Genomic DNA, 17246 nt, shown 5'->3' with positions numbered 1-17246 from the left:
GTGCAGTTCTGAACATCCAACACTATCACCATGAATTAAATCCATTCAATATGTGGCGATTGTTTGTAAACACTCGTGATCTTGAATCGTGACCTGTGTACTGTACTCTGTGACTTTCGGAATAATTGTTACATTATCAGATAATGTTTGGTGACTGATCCATGTTTGTGCACTTTTAAAAGCTTTTTATGTTTTTAATTGATATTTACATATTAAAATGCAATGACTTTGACTATAAGCGTTTTGAAAAAAGTTAAACAATTTTGAAAACTATTTTGGGGGCTATTTAAACATGGATACCTAGTATGCTGACGTCACCAGGGAAAAACAGTTGTCCCCCTTATTTTTTAAAGAGACTTAATAAATTTAAGGTTATTTATAATGTTTAAATGACAAAGTAACAGGATAAATAGAATACTAGGTTAATGCCGTGGATGGAAAATGCTCATCCGATAAATTTCTCCGCCTGCCAGATAAACTTCCTCCATCCACGGCACTAACCTAGTATTCTCTATATGTCAATATAATTCTACAAATGCCATGGATTTTGTTGGCGTATAATAAAAATGCATTTCTCTCAAGAAATCAAGAATTTCACGATCTGCAAGCAAATGTCCACCCATTATCCATCGTTTTAACATGGCATTTGGTGGAAATGTAAACTCAATCCTGTATATGGGTTTGATTTAAATTATTTTGGATATGGCAGCTGGTGAAAAAATGAATTAAGTTTATATTTTTGGTGGCATTTGGGAAACATTTTAAGATTTATGCAAGAAAGTAGATTTATTTTATGGTCATGAACACCATGGCATTAAATACAACTCTGTTGCAGTTCATCTGCTGCTTCAAAAGAAAACCCACTTTAACGGCATTTGGTTACTTTTTTTGCCACGGACTGCCACGTGATCTTTATCGTCCAAATGTACCAATTTTTTACCAACTACCACCCTTTGTCTACCTCCCTTTATGTCGTGGCAAATTAAGGGAAGGGTTAATTTACTTAGGGCTCGTCAAACGAGCGAGCCAGCTATGCTCTCATCTGCATATCAGTGATGATTACATCCTTGCATGTTGAATATATTAGCTTGTATAATATAATAGTTTGCATGGCGTGTTGAACAACCATCTCGTTCTGTAAGACGATACACAGGATGTTTACATCATCTTAAGTAATTAGATAGTTTTCCTTGTCCGATTTTGAGAAAACAAATTCGTTTTTCTTGTTCTTCTATGAACGACAAGAGTACATACAAACGTTTGTCCTTGACACAGATGAAGATCACGTTTTGTTATAATGAAAGAATACTCCTGACTTAGCATCTCAAATAAACACTTAAGCAGCGATAAAATCAACTCATTTAAACAAAGTTTCATAGGGTAAACTTTCAATTAATGTGGTCGTTAAATTTTGCACGTTATTTTTGAATTCGCATGCACCTATTTATAACATAAAGTAATCTATGTTTGGCCTTATTCATTTATTTCGTCAAAATTCATGATATCAAATATTTGTTGTTGTTTTTTCAAACAATATTTTAATATGAATTTCAGTAGAACAAGTTAAACCAGACCAAGCACAAATGCTCACCTTTTTCAGAGCTGTGTTTTCAAAATCAAGCAAAGGTGTTATTGTTTCCTTAACAACAGACTGCTTTATTTAATGTGTTTTGCTTTCCAGTTAAGAAGCCCTTTTCATATTAATAGCCTTAACATAAAATGATATCCTGTAATATTAAATTATCTTCTTCAACTAAAAATGTTTAAACTATTTACAGTAGTTTGCGTATTGTTTTATATATTACATGTCAAGTCCTTGTGGTCGATGATTGTCTTAGCATATAGTGCTTAGTAGAATGTGAGAAAATCTACAATATTATCATCCCTAATCAAACATTTGCTCCTGGAGTGAATTATACACATGGGGGAAACTTTACTTAATATAGGACAATTTAATGAGAATTAATATTTTAATATAAGGTTTTTTTGTAAGAAATATAAATGAAGCATGTTAATAAATCTATTATACGTAAAATGGGTCCACAAATTTATATATAATTCTATTTTTTTGTGCTAAAGTAAGTCATCATCAATCCAGTAGACATTTTAGAAATACAAATGACATGTATCCTCTTATTTTATCATTGTAAGACTTTTTAAAATTTATTTATTTACTTTAACTGTTCGAAAATTATAATCAAAATGAATCAATGTTTTTTTTTAGAAATGTACAAGATATACCGAATGGAGTGCGATAGCTATTAAAGTATTGCATATTGTAATGAATTCGCTCTTCATTGTACTTGTATACAAGCCTCAAATGGGACCAAATAGTAAAAAAGAGTCGCTGTTCAATTAGAACAAGTAAATTGTATTTGTACCAATTTTTGTTTTTTGAATTACCCTGGCAAAATCGAAAGCCTCTCAGGGATATATCATACGACATGAAGTACCCATGTGGCATATTTACCTCACCTACATAGGACAAATTTGCAACCGATGGTAATATTTCCGCATATTACGTTTATATGCACCTATTTGCCACTGATGTCATATAAACAACGTATCAGACCATGTTATTTAGGTCATGTGACTGTAGTATCATTTAAAGAAACAAAACTAGATATTTTATTTTGCCAAAAACTTACTATCATCTATAAAACAGTTTTGTCCGACAATTTTGCATACTTTTCAAATGATATGCACTTGTTGGAGATCGTATTGCATTTAATATTCTATTTTATCATTTAATCCAATACTATCCTAGCAAAGAAACCGGGTTATCTAAAAATAGCGTTCCATGAAAGCCGTTACAAAGAAATATAGTAATCCTACAGTTTTTTGTACATATTAACGTCTCCGTGAAGTCTGATATGACCTTTAAAGGAAATTGTAAACGTGCATTATCATTCTATAAGGTTATAAAATCACACTATGACTTAGCACAGTAACCGAATTTTCTCAAAATAGCATTCCATGAAAGGCTTTAGAAAGGAGAATAAATATCTATATTGTTTTTCGTATATATTTCATATGTCGGTGAAGTCTTACGTGAACTTTAAAAGGTACGAAATTATAGAAACAAAATATACACACTAAATGTAATTTTAACAACGTTTTAATATCAATTTAGCTAAGTATAAAACTAATCTGCATTTTTAATAATGATTCATCCATTTGTAAGACAATTTACATTTTCATCTGTACTTTACATTAGTTGCAACAAACAAATTGATGTAAATAAATGCTAAACATGTCTTTTGAATAACAAACCTTCTTAAAAAAATAAGTGTTTTGAAGGTTTTAAACAATTTCTTTATTAAATTGAAACATATCTGATTTTCGCTTTTCTTTGACCTTTTGACATAATGAAAGCGATCAAGAGTACTGAGGTTTCATAGCGTATACAAAATGGCTCTCGTTAAATTGTGATAAACCACACTGTAATTTAATCACAGTTACTATGCTTACGCAATGTTTAGTTGTAAATTAAACAACTCCAAAAAAGCACAGTTATTTAAGAAAATGAGTATCATGATATTTAGCTTGAAACGTTTGTCTTTTTAAAGTTAAGTATGTCAAAATTAGAGAGCACTCGCGTGCATTAAAACCACGATTCTTTAAAAATTGAACTCAGCAAAAACCAAACGAAAAAATGGGTTATCACTAAATAGTAATCATAGCCAAAATTAAAAAAGAACAGTTCACGATATTGTAATGAGACCTACTACAAAACATCGGCCGTTTCAGATAACTCAAAGTTTATTTCAACTTGTTAGAGCCGGATGAGCTGTGCCAGGTGTCAGGTATCGTATCACATACGTATAATTTGATCAACAGCATCTTGCAGCATATTCAACTTATCATTAGGCAAGTGTAAAAATTATAAGATTTGGCCATTTTTTTATGAAATATTTGACACCATTAAGCGAAACTTTGGTTTTAGTTTTTTTATATATGTTTTCAAGAATAAATCTTAGTTTATAAGAATGTTATTGATTTTTTTTAAATATTAAAGGACTGAATGGCCATTTTAGCGTCCAAGCTATATGAAAGATAAATGTGTTTACTCCATTAATTTCATACCGACGGAAAATAAATGCGATTCTGGCGATTTAAATTATACTGGAAGCGTTGCGATTTGTTTACACATGGCGTATGGTATAAAAAGGTCTTTTAAATTCTTCAGTTATATTATATTTTTTAAAGTGTATATTTAAAGCTTCTACACGCCTTAAAATAACATTACGCTTAGAATTCTAATTATATTAACTTAATGCAATGATTATGAATCACGTGTAAAACGTAACTTCAGTACGCACCGGGTTTTATTGTTTGAATGTTTTAGCAAACACACCATTTAATTGCAGATCAGTCTATAAACAATTTGAAACAGGAAAATGTCTACCAAACCGAAGAGTTGCATGTTTGTACCTCCTGCGCTAAATAATCAGCTTTTTTATATCAATTGCTAATTAATTTCTGTTTGAAATTAAGATATATTTTAGGTTTCTATCGTAATATCTGACAGCAAATTATTGTGTGGTCGTCGGAACACATGATTTTGAGATTCTCGAGTCCCTCCATGTTTTTTGTTGTCTTCGGAATACCGGAACATCGTAAATTTCGAACGCTAACATAGTATGCGAATTTAAGGAGCGCAACTAAGAATTACGCCCTCGTCCCATGGAATACGAAAAATTTCTCGTTGTAAAAAAATAAATTGGGGCTCTAGGCCTTTTCGAACAATTAAAACGATAAAGAAATGAACGAATTTGAATAAAAAATATCTGAGTTGTATTTTTGTATATGAAATTACTTTACTGAAGTCACTGAAGTGATTGTCCGACTCTGGAAGGTTTTTTTTTTCGAAGCGTGGTTAAGAATGTCGATTTTAATGCTGATTCGGTGTTCGGCTTGACACACGATGGCCTTTAGCTGCAGTTTTGTAATATGCTGCTGGAACGTATGTAAAATACCAACCTTGTGGTATATTTAACTCTGATAAACTTTATCGCAGCAAATTTTGAAACTGGGCATTGGGCACTAAATTGACTTCAGAACCTCTATATTTAATTTCTTAACGCCAAATGGTATACTTAAACCATTGTTTATTTGGCATTTGCTGGAGCTTCAAGCCTCTTAATGGTATGTTTCGCATATATTTTTGAGCGCACCTTGGACTTGAGAACAGTCAGTCTATGACGACTGTATGGTAGATGTGGGTTAGATGATAGCCAAAATGTGGTTGAATGAGCTAAAGCTTGACCTCTGCAGAGCCCGGCTGGTACTGGTTTGATAATGAGTCGGTTGGTTGTAACAAAAACAGGAATAAAGAGAGCTCTTGTGTCTGCAAGAGACAATTGAGAATTACGCCCTTATGAGGATTGAGGCACTGAGTTGATATATAGAAACACTTCTTTTTTACTTTGATATTAACAGTGAATATGTCATTTATTTATGTTAGTATGAAATAGATACCTGTCACGATATTGTCATTTAGATATGCCTTTGATTGACACTAGCACAATTTCCAATACTATTCTTACTTTTGTAACCACCTATATCATGAAGTAATGCTATTAATGCTAATTGCCTCAATAAACATCTCAAAACTTAACCCTAGATATTATTTTGATTAAATGAACATGCTTTTTTCAAGCATATCACCACTTTTTGACATTAACTTAACTTAAATAAACTAAAGAAAATAAGGCTTTACCAGGTAAGTTTTGAATGTTTTTTTTATAAATTTGAAGTACAATATAAGGGAAGTAATATCCAGGTAAATATACATCCTTAAGTAAGGAAAATTGACATATTTAAACATTGCATTTTTAATGAATGGAAATTTTATACTAGTCCCTTTTTTTGGATTTCCGTTCCATGCAACGCATTCGAAATCGTTGTCATCACTTCAATACAACATACTGTGCTAAATATATGGATACATATCATTGGTTGTCACCTACTCCTTAAATCAGCCACTTTTGACCTCATTGTCACTCCATTATGATGGATAATTTCACTCCGAGGGTTTAATTCCGTTATTTAACAATATACTTTAGAGTCAAACAGTTTAATTTTAAATCCCCTAGAAACAACATTTGTTTGACGATCGCCTTGGTAATTTATTTGTATAGCACTTTGTTGTTTTTATAAAATATTAATTATAAGGCGTTTTTATTGACTTTATATTAACAGTAAATGTGTCAGTTATTTATGTTGAAAACAAATATTTATACTCGCTTCAGAGTGATAATTTGTGCATAAAAACAGTTAATTCATCATTGTTTCAGAAGAACGCATATATAATTGCTCTGAAAAGAAAACGATTAAAGGCCTCTATGTTAATGTATGAATAAAAACATTGATTAATCATTGTTTTCCAAATAAACGCATGAACAATTATTTTGAGATAGAGAAGAAAATAGGCCGCTAGGCAGCCAACTTCACGCCGCTAGGCCGCTTTGCCGCTAACTTCACGCCGCTAGGCCGCTAACTTTACGCAGATAGGCCGTTAGGCCGCTTACTTCACGTACATAGAAAAAAAGCTTGATTCTTAGAATCAGTTCATACTTGTTTTCAACACCAATGAAAATCGACAACATTTAATTTTGACATGTTTATGAATTCATCTGGTAATATTAATACACCTCAAACAGCAAGCAGGTATTGGGCCCAATCCAGTTTGACGTGAAAACGCAAATAGAAAACAATATTTTTTAATTTTATTTGGTTTCTTTTTAAGATTTTAGCAAAATAAGTAATTTTAAACATAAATAAAATATTTTCTCAGGTAACCTTAAAATTCATTTAGTTATATGTGGGCAAAGTTCCTAAAGTGCCGAATTTGCTTAAAGATTGTCTCGATATGACTACACTTATTGTCTTTTGTGCTCACTGACTCTTGAAAATATAATACAATGTAAGAGTAGTCTGGTGCTTAGGGTCATTGACAGTGTGGTTCCCATTTATGTCACTGAACAGAGCGCATATCATGCTTACGTCTTCAGTCTGAGTTTAAGATCAAAACTTAAAATAAACGCCCGGATTTCACATATAGTAAATGTTATTTCTGTTGTCAATCTGCCAAGGGAATGCAATAGAGTTATGCATAGACTGTGAGCCGCTGAGGTTTATCAGTGTGTTGACGCCCTAGTTTTCCTCATCATTGTAAGCTAGACAAGGCTGTCCTTGTTTGTTTACGCAAGTATAATGCTATATAACGCACTCCGGTGCCAACTGATTAATTGTCAATCTGTACGGCGATCCACTTAGTGGAAGCATGATTCTGAACATTAATTAATGATGATATTAAGCACAACCTGTTGTTGAGTTTTTGTAGGGACAGACATTTATATTGAAATAAAACAAATTGTGTTCGACTTCGGATACAAGAATACGTGATGTACATATTAAGGCTACTATATTGTGAAATATATTGCCAAAGCCTTCTTCAGGTACTTTGACCGTTACTGGAATTGTTTGGATGAAACTCTAATATTTGGTTGTAATGACAGAAGCTTTAAAATTGAGTGGTTTCACTTTCGATGTGTAAATTTGAATAAAAACTCCGAAGGAAGTTGAGAAAATAAAACGGTTCTGTCGGGATTATCAGATAGATGTGTAAATATATATGATGTTCTGATTACTAGAATACGTGTCGTATTAATAGCCAAAGGGTGCATACTACCGGAAAACTACTAACCTCTATAAACACTCTTTAAACTATGGTTAGGGTAACACCTCAAGATAACACTTCTTACGGTTAGCCTTTTATTTTGGTGTATGTTACCTGAACCAAAACATTTATAGAATTTACCCATCTCACCATGGTATTATGATACCATACTTATTAGGATGAGATATCACATTATTAAATCAGAATAGAAAATTAACGCAGAAACATGCATAATACTTACTGGAGTAAAATTGATTAGTTTAATTGTTTCGGTACACTCAAGTCCTATATTTGGATTTACCGTGAGATGCTCAGCGGTTTTGATTTATTGCTTATGATTGGCAGTTCTAACTAATTTTTATCTCACGACAATTAAGTCGAGGTTTTGTGTTAGGTTAATGCATTTGTATTTTTCAGTACAGGGATAGCTGAATTGTGTGAAGTATTTATTAACAAGACATGTCAGACTGTAGTGATTATGACAAGGTTTTCTCATTTACAAGATCGAGTGATTTCACGGGGGTTTGTTTTTGGAAATAGTGATGACTTCAATGACTTCAGATTCACACATGATATACTTTATTTAAAGCAAACATCTCATTACTCGTTACAGGAACCAAGGAGCCCTGAAGTGAGTATCATAATGGTACTTTCAAAATGATCACAAAATACCTTGCATGGTCATATTGAGTTTTCAAAATCATCGTGGGTAACATTGTACATGTATTTCCATAAATATTGTTGGTAACATTGTGTTTTCAGGAATATTTTAGATAACATTTTAGTATCAAATTTACACCATATTTCATGGTACTACTTTTTCAATTGTATTGATTGTTAACATTATGTTTTCGTAATTGTTAAATCTTTACGATTACTGCTAGGTAATATTCTATTTTACCTATAGTGGATTATAGTTACAAACAAGTTTTTCAGGAGCCCTCGTTGTAAAACTTTATGTTTTCAGAAATTTTATATCGTTAATGGACACATTGTTTTAAGAAGTATCCCTAATAGAGTTATGACATTGAATTTGTATGTTGTAAGAAGAATTCAATGGTTAAACCTTAGTTAAATGTGCATGCCTGCATTATCGAACATTTATTTTTGAGCATTTAAAGTAGATCAAGGGTTCATGTGCCACCACTGGAGCTCTGTGATGTCAGTTCCAAAGGATAACCGAGTACTGGTTTTTTATTCAGACATTTAATTCAAGTGTTATTCATATCAGCTGATAGCGTTCTTCCCAACAGACATGACGCCGAACAAACCCGTAATAAATATTCCGAATTGTTAAACCAATGGAGAGATAAGCAAATAACATGATAGCCATGCACAATCCGACTCATGCGGACTCATTTTTTCATTACCATAATTGTTCCATTTAAGATATACTTTTTTCTTTGGGTTATTTTCCGATTCAGTACCGTAAATAAGGTTTACCTGTACTACTAACTACAAAAATACAATTCATTGCTATGAAAAGCATCCCATCGGGGCCTTGTAAAACATACCTTATCGTATAGAATGAAAGGTGCAAACGATAAAAGTCATAACTTATGTATTTTATTAATGTCTTGTGAATTTTCAACTTTATACATGACTGACAATCCAATTCAGCGAGGTTTAACAAGTTGATTGTACAGTGTAAACACAGTTCTTATTTAACGCGCAAGGTTCTCAAAAAACAAAACAAGCGCCCGGTGCTTTTAATAGGATATTTACGGTATTCTATTTTGTTAAAAAATAAATACACTTAACAAAATTGCAAAATTACTCCATATTTGAATTCATTGAACATTTCAAAGATGCAAATTTATGTGAAAATTAAAAAGCTAGTGTTCTGCTACCAATGGTGTTCTTCTATCTGCACGATACTGTTTGTGTGCAGTCAAGTGTAACACGTAATGTATGGAGGCCATTCGTTGCCAAAAGTCCAGACGTGTATGTGTGTATTTTAGGTTTGTAACATTGATGATTAACCAATTTACATTTTACAACCGCCAACTCATCGGTTGTATGTTTACATTTTACACTGCACATTTTCATTTTTCATTGTACCGATTTGAGTTTTATTCTCGTTGCATTCATTCAGTCGTGTTTATAAAGTTGTGTATGGTAAACACACGTCATTCTGCGAAAGTCGCATGCCAAGTTTTACATTGCGGTGTGTAAAAGACAGATTTCAATTCGTAGTTATACAAAGTACATTGTATTCTGGTGACTTTTCATTCGCAGTTGAACATGTTTACGAGATGAATTTAATTTAATTTATAGATAGCTCCGCCTTAAACATGTCTTAACTCCTCCTTACGTCTTTCGGAAATTTCCGCTATCACTCGGCTCTATTTAAACCAATTATGGATACTTTGGACCATGGACATTGCGAACCTTATTATGGACATTACGAATCATCTATATTATGACACTATGGACTATGATTCGGAAACAGGATGGATTATAAATTATTTCATGTCGAATAAAATAATATATGATATTACAACATGTTTTTGTCTATATCATAGTAATTAATACGCACATATGACATGAAATAAGATGTATGCAAAATGATACTTGACTCAAACACCACAAAATATAAGTCATTAGCATTAAATTATACTTCAAGAATGAAAGGTCCCATTGTCTTATTTTTCTTTTAAAGCTGCACTCTCACAGATTGACTTTGTTGACAACTTTTTTTATTTTTTGTTTTGGAATTAGCCAATTTTTGCGTAAATGTCTGGATACCAGTGGTATAAGATTGCTGACCAAAGATCAGATACAGTTTTTCAGTTTAACGTTCGCAAATTGATGTTTTATGGCTAAAAGTGATACTACAGTAACGTTTTAAGAAAAATGAAAAATGTCGGCAGTTTTCCAAACAATTAAGATCTGTTTTATTGTGAGTAATCTTATTATTTGTATAGAAAGCATTGCTGCCAAAATCAGCCGAGTCTGGGACAAAAAAGGTTGTCAAAACTGTCAATCTGTGAGAGTGCAGCTTTAAATTACTATAAACACTTTTGTAAATTATACCATAAGAGGACACTTTCTTGCCTTTTTGCAATGTTTAAGATTGCAAGTAATATTAGATAATTTAAAATTTACGAAGAAAGAAATCTAAATTTTCATTAAGTTGAAATTATTCACTAAGATGCCCCAGAGGTTTATTACCTGGTAGCTGGAACTGTATGGGTAAAATACACTAAGATTACAACTTCATATAACTCGTACATTATACTGTAACGAATATTATTTTATAAGTTATTAATAAAGTATTTTAATGATGAAGTCAATTTATTGCTAATAAACAATTATTACTTGCTGCTACCTTTTATACCCCACCCACACTCAACAGTCAGTTTTTTTTCACATTTAGGTGAAGCGGCCCTAGCCCTTTTGGAGGGGAAAAATCGCGCGTTTGTTTTTCTAATCTAAGACTCACGATATCTATTTTTTCAATCCCCCACTTGATTGTTATGGTTCACAGTGGCATATTCCGTAATTCATAACTGGGGGACACAAGTGGGTTGGAGGGCTGTTCTTCCATCCACATGGATATTTTGTTTTAATGATGTATTGAAATTACACGTTTACACCATACATGCTTATTAATTTAGTAAATGTATAACATCAGACAAAACTAGGTGGATACCATTATGATGTCCATCAAAAGTTTCGTGGGTTTGCTGGAGCAGGTTTTGAAAAGGGACTTGCGTTAGAGGGGCGTTACTTAGGGGCACAACCTTTTGGACATGATCCCTCGAGTGGGCATGACATTAATATGTTTAAAATGTGGGAAGTGGGGCTTAGGAGTACTCCCCTTAGAATATTTTAAATATTTTTAGTCTGAATTGGTGCATTATGGCGTAATTAAGTACTTTTTTCTGAGAAATATTGACAAAAAAAATAAACTTTAAGTTTACTTGCGGGCCAACTGGGGGGAGGACACAGGCCCTACAACCCCCCCCCCCCCACTGAACGATCCGCCCATGGTCCACTTGTAAATAAAATAAATGAACAATTTTTGCTTGCTTGGGTGTATAAGTAAAAAAAAAACAACTGACAGTGGCAGTATAAATCTGGGTCCGTGAGCCCAGCTCAGAAACACCCAACTGCAATTGACTAAATAAGATGGTGATTTATTACTAATCTAGGAACATTGATCGTCAAAATAAAATAAAAGATGAAGTTAATTTTAGTTTTAACTGTGAAATAAAGAGAGAATACTCGGACTTACAACCGGGAATTTACAGGAGTAGGCGAATATGTTATCTCCCTTGCTTGATTCGACGGAAATAAACGAAAGAAAATCCAATTCGTTAGCTCCGCGCATTCACCTTCCTTTCTTTCGGTGACATTTACCATATAAGGTATAAGCGAAATCGTCTATCCTTGTAATTCTGAAGTTGTCAATTCACTTTTGTAAACCTGGACTGTAGGTTTGAAGTTTTACATATGCATGATTCGGCTTTCTAAATTACATCATCATATTGTTAAAGGCAAGTTATACGATCTATGTTTTAGTGAGTTTATACAGGGTAGATCTGACAAATATACATTTTGACTACTGTAATGACAAATGACAAATCAATACGGAAAACCTGACGAATAGAAACAACAAATAGCACGTCTACATTGACAAATGTAAGAGATTTTCAGAACGATTAAGAAGCACATTGTGGGAATTACACGTCTGGACTTTTGGCAACGAATAGCCTCCATAGTAATGAGCGTAAGGCCTCGATTTTAGTGAAGTGACACATGTTTCCCGGGATGTGACATCAAGTTATTTTAACTTGATAGAGATACAAGCAAAACTGAAGACTTTATCGCATTTACTAGTAAATGTTTTAGAAGAATAATCAGATTTTGTTGGTTAGTTTGACGCTGATTCAGAACGCAGTTTTGCCTTAGATTCACTATTTGTACCTTTTTCAGATGATGACATTTTGAAAGTTATCCGAACATTTGGGCATTCTATAAAGATGTGTTTGATACAAATTTTAAGGTGGATGTTCCACATCTAAACATTGAACTCTTTTTTTTAATGACATAGTGACACAAAGTAATTTCATCGTTGATTCTAACACTTAAAGAGAGTCACCCTTACAAGCCGTTTGTCAAAAAATCACTGTCATATTTAACGAAAGAATGAAATGTTTGGCAGAAGAAAATTGTGTTTCACCCGATGCTTGGTTTGGATTCAAGAATAGACATAGCACAGTTGATACATTTTTATATTTTGCACGCAATTATTCAAAGTAGCTTTGAAGCAAATAATGAGCTATATTGTTGATTTATTGATTTAAAAAACACATAATTTAAAAATTAGTCTTTGGTGCAAATTTAAATTATTAAATGGTTGTTAATATTTGTCCCTTTGGAGATTGTGAGAAAAAGTGTTGTCTTAAGCACATTTGAACAATATCAGATTTTCAGTAGCAACCTTGGCCTGTTCAAAGGTGATATATCTTTACTTTTTTATAATTTTTCCCAGAATGAATGGAAATGCATTTGCAAGAAAATGTTAGTATTGGTATAAACATTGACCAACTTTCAATGTTAAAGTTGCTATTCGCAGACGATGCTGTTATTGTGTCCGAGACAAGGCTGGGTTTTAGAATACCATTAAAAATTTATATTTAATAATTCATGTCCTGTAAATAAACTGACGGTAAATATTGATAAAACTGAACCAAAATGAATTAAAGGAAAGGTAAAATGTGTCAAAGTAATAAAACAATATTTTATATGAATTGGTAGTAGGAATCTGTTAAACTATCTTGGAGTTATATACTAGTGGAGGTTCACTCAATAAAGAAGAAAATTAGCCGATGTGTTATTTGTTTTGAATCATGGTTCTTTAGTTTGTTGTTGTTGTAAGTTTTTAATTCGAAGGTTTCCGAGAGAGTCATAAAGAACTATTGTAAATGGGTTTGAATGTAAACATTTTTCAAAAAATAGTCTTAATATCATGAATTGGGCAGTTGTCCGCTGCCATTGGAAGGCATATACGATTTTTTAATCTTAATTCCGTTTAGCTTAATAATTCTATATAAAGTGTTGTTTTTTAAGTGTTTTGTTGAGATGAACTCTTCCATCAAGAACAGGGCTTTGAAAATTCGTGGAATTCTCCAATTATCTGCAGTGGTCTTAATGAAGTTTTGCTCTTTCCTGGTTCAGTAAAAAGAGAATGGTTTACTCCCGTTTAACAAAGTACCTAGATACTTATATCCGTGACTGGATGTCTGGGTTAGACCTAAATTTACCTTATGTTATAAAAGAAATTAAGTCCATGGTTTGAAAATCGCCATACCTTAGTCTTCTAGAAAAACAACAACACAATATAAATAAAAAGGTCTGTAATCTTGATGAGATTGACGACGTATTCCTTTTTGCTTTTAAATGCCAAGTAAATTCAGACGTAAGAAGTCAATGTATCCCAAGTTTCACGATGATCAAGAACGCGTTTCTTGAAGATTTCGCACTTCGCCGCGATTATTCCCTACCACTGACATTATAGTTTATACGGGCTTGAAGACAAACGCGAACATGCAAGGGACTACTTCTTTTTGCCGAAGTGATAGGTAGAAAAAAATTGGGCACCACTGAACCATGAAAATGAGAACCAGAAAAGCTTGCCATACATTGTTCATATAAAGCGCGTGCATGCCGGCAAGCAAATTGTACATGTATTGGGCGGGGTTTTACCCCCGTAAACCAATAAAAAATCATCACGGAAACACCCGAGTACATGTACTTTTTAGATCGAAACTTCTATATATGGATATGAGTTAAAAAATAGATCTGCATTTAATAGGAAAGCGTGTTTTACTTGTGTGCAATACACTAAGTATCGCTGAAACTAAATGCTTATGGAATCAAACTTGAATATATTAATCCGCATTTCACGCTACAATGAACTTTATGAAGATTTCAAGAGAGCGTAGGACGCCATTTTGTTTATAAGGACCAACAACAACAACAAATGGAGCCATAACAAATCCTACTCCTAGTTTGGAAGCCGAGCAAATAAGTTTGATTCTATTGTAAAGGTGAGTTCATCTGAGATGCATGTTATTATTTTTTTATTGAATTTCATATTTAAATTTGAAAACTGTTTACTAGAAACTTCACGCTTTATCTATCTTCGCGTTCCAATCTAGGTACGGGGTTTCCCCGGATTTACGAAGATTTAGTGCCAGTAACCACTAAACTTTCGTTTCAGGAGGATTCACCGATTTCGTACTTTCCGCGGAAAGTGCACTTTCCTTTAACTAGTCATACCGGTACGATATTGAATGAGTACGAACTCTCCGACAACCGTTTCAAATACGCTTCTGACACAATGTATATATTGCCATTACTACTTTTTTCACAGGGTTTTCTCATATTTTGTTAGTTAGTATCAGATTAAACGGTTAAGTGTCTTACAACGATTGTTTGGGATATGAAGCTGCTAAACAATACACATGTGTCTTTTTGATCTTATATAAACAATTTATGCACTAGTCAATTGTAACCACTCCGCCCGTATGTATAAACCATACAATAAAAGAAATAATAAGTGGCACATTGTTGCACCTGACTCATCTATCATGGGGGAGTGTAGGACAGATTTTTCCAGCACTGGAAACATGACCGGAAACACATGTCGGGTATGCAAGAAAACTTGTCAGAGTGAGGACGGAAAGTGGGTCCAACTCCCTGAGTGTGATGTTCCCCTCCAAAATAAAATATAGTGCCTGTTTAAACAAAAGCCCTCCACCCCCTTGCATATAAATATATATTTAAATAATATATATGATAATGAAAATTTAAGTGTTTCCTGGTTATGCGAGTAGTAATTGAGACCCTTTTATAGCTCTTGCGGCTCCCCCCCCCCACATACACACACACTTGATATCCATCCCAATCTCCCCCAACACAAATTAGTGTAAACGCCAGCTTTACCAACCCAACTCGAAGCCATTAGTGAATGTCCTCATGAAAATAAGTTTTCTATTCATTCCATCAACCAAGTATATATATGACTTATTATAAATTTGTTATTGTTTGCAACAGGTTGGAGATGGGGATGATGACAGACCATCCAACCAAACTTAAATTGGAGCAGACATCATGCGGTAATTTATTAGTATTTCATAATCTCTTAACAAAAATGTATCCAATCAGTAGCATTGTTTGAGCGGGTTTGATTCATTTCAGTTTATCTTTTCTGTTTTTTTTATTCCTAAGTTCCGGTTATAAATGAATTCCGGTCGCGACTATGATATAATATCATTTTTTAATGAAACAACAACCTCTGCGTGTTTGTCAATATTTTGAAACTATGTTGTTTGCTTTTTTATTTGAGCATTACATTAAGAACTAAATCTATAAGCAGTTAACAAAACTTAAAATATCACAAGGCAAATGGGATAAAAAGTGTGTCAGTTACATCAAGGTTTTTTACTTATCCCTCAATACTTCTTAATACAATTCAACATTCTGTAAAACACATATGTATTGTTTCTTTTTTTATAGCCACCAGGTTGCTGAAGCCCTAGAAGACCTTTATTGACAAAAATGCTGTTCAATATAGTTCTGTCTGGGATTCCATACCGCCTTTAGAGAATGGAAAATGTCTTTAAGTATGAAGAGATTTTAAGCAAGTGGATTTCTGACTCCTCCAAAATGCTTCTTTGTAGTAAATTAACTTGGAGAGTTAAATACTCATTGCAAAATATTCGAACATAATATATTTCATTTATTTTGTCTTGATATTTGAATCCATGAAATAACACTATGTGACTTTATTAAATTTATGACTTCATATAGAATTGTGTATGCCTCAAATGATTGTTACCTGGCATACCTTCACAGTAGTAGTTAGTACTTTTATTCTGTTAAAACATTGCATTTATGTTATTCGCAGATTCTGATGTGCCAGCAGCTTGAAGTGGTCAAACAATCTGAAACTTGAAGTTGATGCAGCACAGAATCCCATATGTCAATAGAATGGAGATGTTAGACACCCCTATCATACTTGTTTGTGTGGCAATAATATAAAATGTGACATTTACAGCAAATATGTAATAATTGAGCAACATATAGACAATTGCAATACTCTGTTCTGTTAATGTTGTGCTAAATTTAGCATTTAAAACCAGATACTTATATTTTTTGCTTGTTTGTTCGGTTTCTTTTATTGCATGATTTTTTCAAGAAGCAATCGGTTCAGTATATATAGTAGTTATGGTGTTTTGACTGTCAATGAATCCAAGATCACTATTTGTATGTTGTTGAACTGATATGTTAAATATTAAAGATCCAGTTGTCAGTACAGAAAACATTGATTGTGCTTTTGAGAACACTGAATTTTATTAACATAATTTAACACCGTACATATTGCAAGCATTTTTTTCAGATAAATATATATATAAAATAATAGTAGATAATTGTAGCCTTAATTTGTGCATATTAGCATTTGTGAATAATTTAATAGCCTCATGATTGCATTCTGTATAAATAATATAATATAATCAATTTTAATTCTTTCAATTGTTTTCATATATAA

General features: G+C 32.8%; 1 protein-coding gene across 4 annotated transcripts in view; it reads left to right on the top strand.

Annotated features, from left to right (window-relative positions):
• Positions 1-7935: 7935 nt before the first annotated feature.
• LOC128234026 (transient receptor potential cation channel subfamily M member-like 2) overlaps positions 7936-17246 on the top strand; it is a 66831-nt gene continuing 57520 nt past the window's right edge. For 3 of the 4 annotated variants that reach the window (XM_052947970.1, XM_052947968.1, XM_052947967.1), the window contains exon 1: positions 7936-8315. In XM_052947970.1, the coding sequence (XP_052803930.1) occupies positions 8163-8315 (153 nt within the window). In that variant the 5' untranslated portion in view covers positions 7936-8162. The remainder of the gene's footprint in view (positions 8316-17246) is intronic. The other variant, XM_052947971.1, reaches the window with a different exon arrangement.

Source organism: Mya arenaria, chromosome 5 (assembly GCF_026914265.1).
Source record: "Mya arenaria isolate MELC-2E11 chromosome 5, ASM2691426v1".
Lineage (NCBI taxonomy): Eukaryota > Metazoa > Mollusca > Bivalvia > Myida > Myidae > Mya > Mya arenaria.
This window is presented reverse-complemented; position numbering and strand designations above follow the sequence as displayed.